The sequence below is a fragment of the Leuresthes tenuis genome, unplaced genomic scaffold (assembly GCF_036924035.1).
Source record: "Leuresthes tenuis unplaced genomic scaffold, fLeuTen1.0.hap1 SCAF_6, whole genome shotgun sequence".
In the NCBI taxonomy this organism is placed as follows: domain Eukaryota; kingdom Metazoa; phylum Chordata; class Actinopteri; order Atheriniformes; family Atherinopsidae; genus Leuresthes; species Leuresthes tenuis.
Genome location: NW_027325360.1, coordinates 6,212,089 through 6,221,727, shown reverse-complemented (window position 1 = coordinate 6,221,727; position 9,639 = coordinate 6,212,089). Strand labels below are relative to the sequence as shown.

Below are 9,639 nucleotides of genomic sequence, written 5' to 3'. Positions count from 1 at the left end.
TTTGCTTCAGTTTTTATTGTTGGTATCTGTTATTTATTTTGCACATAGGCTCGTGTAAATCTTAATGGACAGACATGACGAAACAGCACAGTAAATTAATCTACAAGTTTATTTAGTTTTGGCATTTAATTGATAATTATGGCTAAACATTTCATTCTTTTACCAAGAGAAGGGAGCAACCAGAAAAAATGGCAAGAGGCATGACCCATGACAAGGTGGTTAGTAATGTGTAATAACATGGAGCAGAAAGTACATTCAGTCTGCCTGTTGCACATGTCCTCTAAAGATTGGACATACGGTACAGGAAATACCAAACTCTTCCCCCAAAGAAGAAATGAATAAAGAAAGGAAAATGTGTAAAGTTGGTTTGATCGTAAGCAGGTCCTAAATTCCAAACAAAACGTTTTAGACAGTTGATAAATGGTACTCTGGAGTGATATATTAAAAAAAAAAAAAAAACTATAATACAGGCAGCAAAAGCAGCCTGCATACCTGAGTTACCGTTGGCTTGCATTTCATCACTTGTAGGGCATCACCAGCAAATTAGATGAACACAAGAAGTTGTGGTTGCAAACTCTGGACTTTACAGTGGGTTTCATAATGCTCTCTGAAAAAGTCAACAAGTGAATGTTCACATCCTTGGCACTTTATCGGTCAGACTGACCAAAACTTTGACAGTTTTCAAAGAAAGATCAGACTACCAGATGCTTAGCTGTCATTGACATAAATACATATAAAAAACAAAACAAAACAAAGAACTGAACAGGAAGGAAAAAGAAAGACGAAAACATAGGGGTTGATGAGCCAGAGGCTTGCCAGTCCATTGAGATGATAGTAGTTGTTTGCTTGGAAAGTGCGATAATATGTGGATTTTATTTTTCTTACAGAGCAAACAAAGAAAACGAAATAACTTCCAATATTGTTTCTTTTGAGAACAACTGAAGTCCATAAAAGGGTAAACTTGCGGCCGGTGTTTTCTGGGTACCTTCCTGAAAATAAAATGAGTTTTTTTTTTCCTGTAAAACATCTGTAGTTCGATCAGTCTGTGAGTGTTCTGGTGGAAAGCTGAATATGATCACCGCAGATCCATCATGGCCACTGTGTCGTCAGTGATGGTGATATGTCCCGCATGCTGAGAAGGAGAAACATTTCAGTTAGACACTGTCAGAAACAGCCGCAACAGCAGCCATCCACAGGTCCATTTAATTTAGTCCTTTTAGGGATAACACTTTCTCACAGAAGACTCTGCCATCATTTGCAGTACTGTCCTTTTTAAAATAAATTTCTTAATTAAAGAACAAAAAGTTTATGAACATGGTGCATATGGAAATGACCTTTGAATAATACAGGCCAACGACCCAAAAAAGGTTACATCCTCTTAGCCTATGAAACTGCACTGGAAAGTGGCTCTGTGGGCATCCTTATGGAGTCATTATTGACGAGGATGTCCCCTTTCTCATCACCAGCACCATGTCAGTTAAAAGCTCTCTTCTCTACTCTTAAAAAAAAAGAAAAAAATCACTGCCAAACTAACAACTTTTTGTCCATTTTGTTTCAGACTAATCTTTCAATAGAAATTAATTTATCTTTTCATCTGAAGACACCCAGTTTTCAACTATTTCAAAGCCCAAACAGCTTTTTGGAATGCTTTGTTAGTTAGAAATAAAAGACTAAAATATCCCAGTGTTCCAAAAGTTTACTTAACTCTAATTGGTAGTGATCCTTTATACTTAGTGTATCTGTAAAGCTCAACAAGCTCAAATGGACAGTGTCAGTACGCGGCTTCTGCCTTAATATTCTTCTGTCCAGACTCTGATTGTGTCACTCCAGTCGTTTGACAGTTTTCCTGAAGCTGCTTCTTGTGTTTTCTTGGAAACATGCTTTAGGTCATTGTTTTGATGAAATGACAAGCTTCATTACAGTCTGAAATCCAGGTGATGTGTCCTCTCCACCATAAAAACCTGATCGGTAGAGTGCAGCAAAAAAATGGTCATCCTTTTATTACGTTCTCTCTTCTTCTTCTGAAGGAATTTTGGATCTCATTCATAGCTACCATTACCTTGTTAGTTACCTGAAGCTAGGCCCTTCATCCCTTATTACTCGGTTTGGCAGCCAGGTTGAAGAAGTCTGTTACTGGTTCCGACTTCCTCAGTTTCATAATAATCTGGCACTTTAAATGTTGTGCAAAATGAATTGTTTCCCAAACCTGTGCCCTAACATGATCTTGTCTTGGAGATCTACGGACAAATCTCTCAAAATCATAATTTGATTTAATTTTGATAAGATGCAATCAATTGACTGAGCTTAGAAAACAGTGTGTCTTTGTCATAATATGCATTGGATTCAGTTAGATAAAGCTGGATTCCAGTGATTATTTTAAATAAATGAACAAAACATCTGTCGTTAAGGAGTATTGTGTGTAGATTGCAGACGGTAAACAAAAACAATGAACCAATTTTTAAGTCTGAAACACAATAAAACATAGACTTACTGAGAGGGTTTGAAAACTTTCAATAGAGAGAAAAAAATGTGGGATTTAAGAGAGCAGACCCTTTAGAAAAAGCTAAAACAAATGTAAAATTATGACGATTGTTTCCCATAGATAAAACTATTCTTATTCTGTATGTTTTTCCCATTTGAAACTAAGCTACATGTTTGGCCTTACAGTATTGCTTTACTCACTGTAAATAGAGGAGGGTCTTTGCTGTGAGGGTGGAAACCTTTCTGTTTACATGTAGAGATCTCATCTGTTCCTCTATCTGTCAACTTGAAGTAGCCGATTCTGACAGACACACAATCACACAGAGCTTGAGAACCTGGGAAAATACACTAGAAGTTTACCGCCAAACATGAGCACAGGAATATGCGGCACACAAGAAGAATTTCTGTTCAAATGACGGGACACTCATGCTTTTTTTAACTCACTCATTAAACTTAGGGGAGCAGACGATAGCGATGGCCTCAGGCAGCATAATTTGGTAGGAGCAGTGTGTGTGGAGGTCGACGCTGGACAGGAATGCCGTCTGTGTGGGGTGAGTCTGGAGAACACAGGCATTTTCAGTGCAAAAAGACATCACTATATAATATCACTTCGCTGAAAAATCACAGGTCACATGACCAGTAACAGTCTAAACCCAAAAACCTAAACTACACTGAAAAGTTGCTGTAGCATCAGTTTGATATCCTACAATTTTACATTTTCTCTGATGCAGATATGCTTTAAGATGTACTGACGACAGGAGAATCGGACCCTTGCCTTACATCCTCTCTAGAACAAGCTACAGATTCTAAAAGGGCTAAAGTCTATACTCTGTAGTGACCAATCCATGTGTGAAAATGATGTCTCATTTTCCTCAAACCATAATTTCAATTTGAATCCAATAAATTCTGACATTTTTGTTTATGTAGGAGCCACATGTGCTCGAAGCAGAGGACAAGTGATGTGTGCGTTTTGTCTTCTGAATGTATGTGCTCTTTGTTCAAGGGTTTTCTTGTCTTACTCATTCCTAACTCTTCACATTGTTTCACTTTTTGTGCACTGTTTTATTTAATTTGATATAAAGAAAAGTACAGAAAAATTGCTTCTTTACAGTTTCCAAACTCATAAACAGAAGTCTTGACAAGAAAAACAAAAAATTCAGCACTGAGGAGCCAGAAGTGATTCACTCATGACACAGAGTCATGCGACAAAAATTCTGGGCTTATAGCAGGACTGAAGGCTGTTTTTTTAAAGAGCAGTTAAGACACAACAAATGACGCAGTGAGAGCATTTCTTCTCTAAGAAAATAAATGAGGCCATGACTCTTAACGAATACAGAGAAACAACTTAGTAGTATTGAGCAGTGACAAGAGTTTTACCATCCAGTCAGAGGACTTTGTGAGGAAATGTGAGATTATATTCAATCATATTATCATCATCATTGATTTTACACAATCTATAGCTCAATATCACCTTCAACTGATAAATGCATTTGAAATATTGTAAAATGATCAAATATCGATAAAATGTTTTTTTTTTTCTAAGGACCTCACAGGACCCTTTAGATGGGGCTCAACTTCACTATCAGAGAGTTGATTTTATGTTTAAAAAAGCTGTCTGGAAGTCCCTGACAGGGGGAAAGTGTAACATGGCCCAACGCCCAAAACCCGCCCAAGAGGGTCGATGCCAAAAAAACCCAAAACAGTGTTATTAATGATGAGGATTCTGATCCTTCGATTAGTTTCTCTAATGAAACAATGTCAGACGGCAAACATTAGGTTATAGATGGATTATTAGCCAAGGTTAGCAGCAGCTGTTTTGGTGGTTTTAAGCTCTTTGAAAAAACATTATTGTATTTGACAGAAATGTACAGTCTTTGCTCATCTTAACTTACATGTATCCATCCCAGGGTGATGAGGTCGTACTGGTCCTGTATGAGGAAGAGTTCCTCCTCGTTTTCTGTGTCACAATAGTCTGGTCCACCACACTGCTTTGGGATGATGACGTGGGTCACAGTAAATGCATTTCTGGTCTGGATCAAACACAGAAAGCCTCACACTATTACACACTAGTAAATTATGCATAGCACACTGTCAGCCAAAATGCTAACCAAGGACACTGTCAGAACATAATTAACTCTGAGTACTGACTGCTCTGCTCCAGGTGAAAAAAGGTGGGGGATGCACACTTTGAGAGCTTTGAGTTAACTCAAGCAGCAAGTGATATAAATTAAGAAAAAGCTGCAGCAGTTCAAGGACAAAGAGAGATTATCTTCTAACCCTCTGGATCAGGGGGTCAGCTGATGTCTCAGTTTAATTTAAATCAGAATCCTGACATAATCTTTAACCATCTCAAGCTAATAAATGCAAAACTGTAGGTACACTGATGATTAATATTCCTTATTTAAAGAGATGATGAAAAACAATTTATTGTCATCTCATTTGTGGGTTTCTTGGACGAAATCCTCTCAATGGGGGACTGGCTCAACACAGCCACTCTGATCAGCTCTTACCAGTTTTCCACACAAGATGCCACAAGTTTCTACAGCTCGGCTTGTGTTGGCTTCGGCCAGCCTCAGAAAGCTCCGGCACAGCTCGGCAGGAACACTTAACTGCCGAAGGGCATCCACCATTGTATCTGCAAAACACCATGTCAAGGAGTAAACAGGAGCTGAATGGAAAAGTTAGGTTCTTGTGATGCTCTGTAACAAGGCATGGTGTTAACAGGAAATTAAGTAGGTCAGGAGAAAAGAAATCAGCTCAGAAGAATAAATACTCTAAAACAGGAGAAGGGGGGTATTTAATTCCTCTGAGAGCCAGCCCCTTGTGGACAAAAAACACAAAAAGAAAAAACATTAACTCACTGTTGTTCCCTGGACTGACCAGAGACCCTGGCTTGAGCGAGCGGTCGAAGGTCGGTGGGCCCATCGAAGGCGTGCCAATGGTTGCAGGAGAGCGATTATACTGTTGGTTATGGCTGTCCGACAGCTCCCCAGGGCTCTGCGGCACGGTGGGAGAGACCAGTGGGGGGCCCTGGATGCCCGGAATGAGGAGTGTGTCAGGCGAAGGTGTGACCGGTGTAGCGAACTCTTGGAGCACTCGCTGGCGTTCCTTCTCCAGCTCCTGGCGGCGGATCATCTCCTCAAAGGCACTGAACTGCTCCTGCTCCCGCTGCCGTCGCTGCATGTCGGCCACACGCTCCCGTTCGGCGTCCAGTGCACGCTGCTTGGACTGTTCCTGCACCAAGGCCTCCTCCTCTGCTTTCTGAGCGTACAACAAACACATTACTTCAAAAGCTGAGAGGAAGCAGTTTTGCTGCAACATGTGAGCTAATTCTGAGTCTGTCTCAAACAATACGCAGTTATTTTTCCCTCATTTAGTTGTTTATTAGTGAACTGTGCTAAAAGATACTGGTTAATGTCTTCATTTTGCTGTCAAATTGATTATTTTAATTACTCCTTTTTCAAACCAGTTTCTGATTGTACATTGAAAATTAAATATGTGACATGAATGCAAATGTAAGTTTTTGTTTCAGTTTACCTTTTTGACAAGATACTGTGCGTACTCTTGTTCAAATCTTCTCAAAAGAGCTTTTTTTAGAATTTCTGCTTGAGGAAATGCAACATCCTTAAGTTTCTGTTGAAGAATCAAAGAATAAATGTGGTAACTTTTCTTGGAAACCAATCAGTTTTAAGGAAAAATAAAAAAGATAGTTTGAGCACCTTCAGCGTGTCCTTCTTCTCAGGAATGTTGGCAGTCTTGTAATCCCGATGCTTGGGAAGTTTTTCGATAAAGAGCCTTAACGAAGTGACAAAAACTGTCTTGAAATATTCACTTCTTTTGGCAAGTTTACATCCTTCTGAGTGCAATGAAACTATTCAGTCTTTTTCGAGAAATCTGGATAAATCTTGTGAATTTTGGAATAGACAAAGTAGCCAAAAAACATACTCACGTGATATATTTATTGTAAAGAACGAAGGCATGCTCGATGTTGCCTTCCTCCGTGTAGATGTTTGCCATGCGGATCATCTCCATACCTGAGCGAAAGTAGCGGCGCGGCGGCATGTCATCATTGATTTCCACCGAGCTTCCCTTCTTGGTCAGAAAGCGGACTCGCTCCTCCGGCAACAGGCTGACATCACTGTGATCTGCCATCACGACAGCTCAACCTGGTAGACTGGAAAAAAAAAGCTAGAGGCTTAACACAGAAGAATATTTGTTGATTAAAGTCCCTCTGCGGGTCTGAAAGCCTCCGTGAAACTTGCCTTATTATTGGATTGAATTCTTAAATAGCAGGATTCTGTAAGTTTTTCTCTCAATTAAAAATTCTCCATAATAACTTTTGATGAATTATTCATCTAAATAAAGTCACTGCTCATCTAAATAAAACCAAGAAAAGAAAAAAAATAGAATAACAAGTCTATGTACAATCATGTGGATGTAGTCTTCTTGTACTGCTTAGTCTTAACGTATTCATGCCAGTGATCCGTTACTGAAACTTCCGTCTCCAACCCAGAACAGAAGAAATAACTGCTCTGAGCATGAACTACGTGTGATCTCCACAACAAGGCTTCTTTCTAGACGTAATAAACGTTCAGATTATCAGACCATGTAAGTTTACTGTCTTATCTATCGTATCAGATTTACTTCACCAGAAGTGAGCACTGCCATTCTCAACTGAGTATCTTGAAATCTAAGAACAAGAAACAACAACTATCTGTACAGCTCGATGCCACTAGCATTAAGAAGAAGTTGTGGCAGAATATATACTGTATATTTGTCTTAAATTTAAAAAAAACACACTACTTGTTCTCAAAGAGTTTTTTCTATAGAAATCCTTCCTGTCTTTGTACCCTTGAATTCTGTTAACACTTATTCATTGTGACTCACAAAATGCTTGCTCATTCATGACTTGCACTCCGGTTCTAAGGGAGCTTAAATTGATACTTTAAAAGTCTTAAAGTTCCAGTTTGTAATATTTTGGGTGGACTATAGGCAGACCAACTATGTTATCAGTGTAGAATTGTGTTCAATTTAAAAATTAATGTTTTTTTCTATGTTAGAATGAGCAAATTATGTCAAAGACAAAGCAGGTTGTGCTCCTCGTCCTTTAGCGTCATGTCATTACGGTTATCTCAGAACAGACAAATCAAACACCATCTCTACAGCAGACCTTCAGCATTTATAATAGCCAGATAATTTGAGATAAAAGGAATACAAAACAAATTGCTTTGAGGGTTAGGGTTAGGGTTAGGTATGACTTGATGTTTTTTACTCTTCTTTAAAAATCAAATGAAGACAAAGATGAGAACGCCTCATTAGCATGCTGAGTAATCATGAAGTGGCTTTTATCGATTCAGCACTGAGAGTTCCTCAGCAAGCAGGCAGCTGCTTGTTAACCGTTCAGTCCGAGAGGTGTGGTACTGATAAAAGGAGAGGAGCGGAGGTTCGTCCATGCTGTGCAGCACTGATGACATTCTTTGTATATGTAACATATATAAATATTTTTGCCTGTACCGTAGTTAAGTCGTAGTTAGTCACGTAAAACATGTGGCAAGTATAAATAAAGTAGTTCAGTTCAATCATGAAGCTAAGGTATACAACAGCAACAGCTGATGTCTGTGGCCAATGGGAGCCAGTACCATACTTGGGTACAGTTGTGATGGCTATTTTATCTTCACAACAGCAAAGTCAAGCAAAGTTCAGCGCAAAAATATTGTTCTTTTTGTATGTTTTCCTGACAGCTGTAGTTGGTAGTTACGCAACTATAAAATTTTTCCATGCAAAACATTTGAGGAAGCCTTAAAATATGACATAGTGCTGTGGACTGAAACAGCAAATGGTATCTAACTGAGGCTGAATTAGCTCAAACTTAACTCCAACACCCATTAAATGCTCCATACACATTAATACATTAGTAATACTTAGTTAGTGTCATTCAACATAGGAACTGATTTAGATTTTTATACCAAAAGTACATTGCTGATCATTACTTAAGGTTTTTATTTGAGGCAGAAAAAAAGTTCAAAACAAGATTAAATAGGACTGATGTCAGCTACAGGACATACTTACTGAATATTTAGAAACTAGTTTTGCCTTTACAATCTGACAGACACGCGTGAAGTATAGAAATTCCATCTCATTTAACTTACTGATCCATCCTAACTAAAAGAAAAGGACCACAGGTAAGAGATCAAACACTAAACAGTGGGCCTTCTGTGGCTCCAGCAGTGAGTCACCTTTCACCACATATTCAAACCTGCTGGTCCACTGACATACTGTAGATGTCATAAAGATATATTTCCGCCTCCACAAGCTCTTAATATCGATCCCTGTCACAGTGGTGATCGATGTTTCTCAACGACGTTACGTTAGCCGCGCTACCTTAGCAAACGGTTAACTTAGCAAACGGTTAACCAGGCAGCAACCACAGCAGGAGCTTTATTGTAATTCTTACCTGATCGAGCCGTGAAACCGAAACTCACAGAGTCCTACATACAGCTGGATCAGGACACGGTCAATGCAGAGTCTATAACCAGATCGCTTCAGTGAGCTACAACCACAACAGCACAACAACGTCTGCTCACTTCCGCAACCAAAACAACTTCCGCCTGACGCAGCAGTACGTCACAGGAGAATGATAAAAAAAATTATTGAATCGGTATTTCATTGTGTCCACAAATGTTCACCGCGTTATAATTTGTCCTTAAAGAAAATTAAAAAAAAATTATCTAATTTATTTCAATTAGTGAAAAATGTGTTGGCAAAGTTTAAGTTATTTATCAAAAGTCGTTTTAGATATCGCTTATAATCAGGTTCTAAATGACGCATGCGCATTTCTTCTCCTTCGTTTTCTTTTATTTTCCGTTAACATGTAAACAGACAATTTGTAAATAAAAATGTTTATTGATGTTTCAGCCAAACCGGAAGTGAAGCTCGTAATAGGCTCGTTGGTCTAGGGGTATGATTCTCGCTTTGGGTGCGAGAGGTCCCGGGTTCAAATCCCGGACGAGCCCTCTATTTTTCAATCCACTGCACAACACTGGCCCTGAAATACTCATTCTTAATAGTCATGATGAAAAATGTGGCTTCTTTATTGTGCTGCAGGGAAATGTGGCTTACTCTAGAAGCCGACACACTGAACAACAAACTTCTGAACAT

General features: G+C 39.0%; 1 protein-coding gene and 1 non-coding gene across 3 annotated transcripts; one reads left to right on the top strand and one right to left on the bottom strand.

Annotated features, from left to right (window-relative positions):
* Positions 1-91: 91 nt before the first annotated feature.
* On the bottom strand, positions 92-9,063 carry LOC140309465 (STAM-binding protein-like A). Of its 2 annotated transcripts, XM_072387323.1 has the most exons (10): positions 8,936-9,063; positions 6,431-6,655; positions 6,201-6,276; positions 6,019-6,114; positions 5,343-5,742; positions 4,992-5,116; positions 4,374-4,511; positions 2,926-3,038; positions 2,683-2,782; positions 92-1,132 (listed from the first exon to the last, which is right to left on the bottom strand). In XM_072387323.1, the coding sequence occupies exons 2-10, from the start codon at positions 6,631-6,633 to the stop codon at positions 1,076-1,078; spliced, it is 1,308 nt and encodes a 435-aa protein (XP_072243424.1). In that variant the 5' UTR covers positions 6,634-6,655; positions 8,936-9,063; the 3' UTR covers positions 92-1,075. The 2 variants fall into 2 exon arrangements, with proteins under 2 accessions (XP_072243424.1, XP_072243425.1); XM_072387324.1 differs by lacking the exon at positions 92-1,132 and having other exon boundaries at positions 2,739-2,816.
* Positions 9,064-9,422: 359 nt separating this feature from the next.
* Positions 9,423-9,494, top strand: trnap-ugg (transfer RNA proline (anticodon UGG)). Its single transcript has one exon. It is a non-coding gene; the product is annotated as a tRNA-Pro (tRNA).
* Positions 9,495-9,639: the final 145 nt, after the last annotated feature.

Excerpts from the sequence above, each read along its gene's own strand:
- LOC140309465 (XM_072387323.1), bottom strand. The coding sequence starts at position 6,633 with ATGGCAGATCACAGTGATGTCAGCCTGTTGCCGGAGGAGCGAGTCCGC. Across the intron at positions 3,039-4,373 it reads TCACCCTGGGATGGATACAT|ACTCACCCCACACAGACGGC; the intron begins GTAAGTTAAGAT and ends TGTGTTCTCCAG. Across the intron at positions 1,133-2,682 it reads AAGACCCTCCTCTATTTACA|CATGCGGGACATATCACCAT; the intron begins GTGAGTAAAGCA and ends TCTCCTTCTCAG.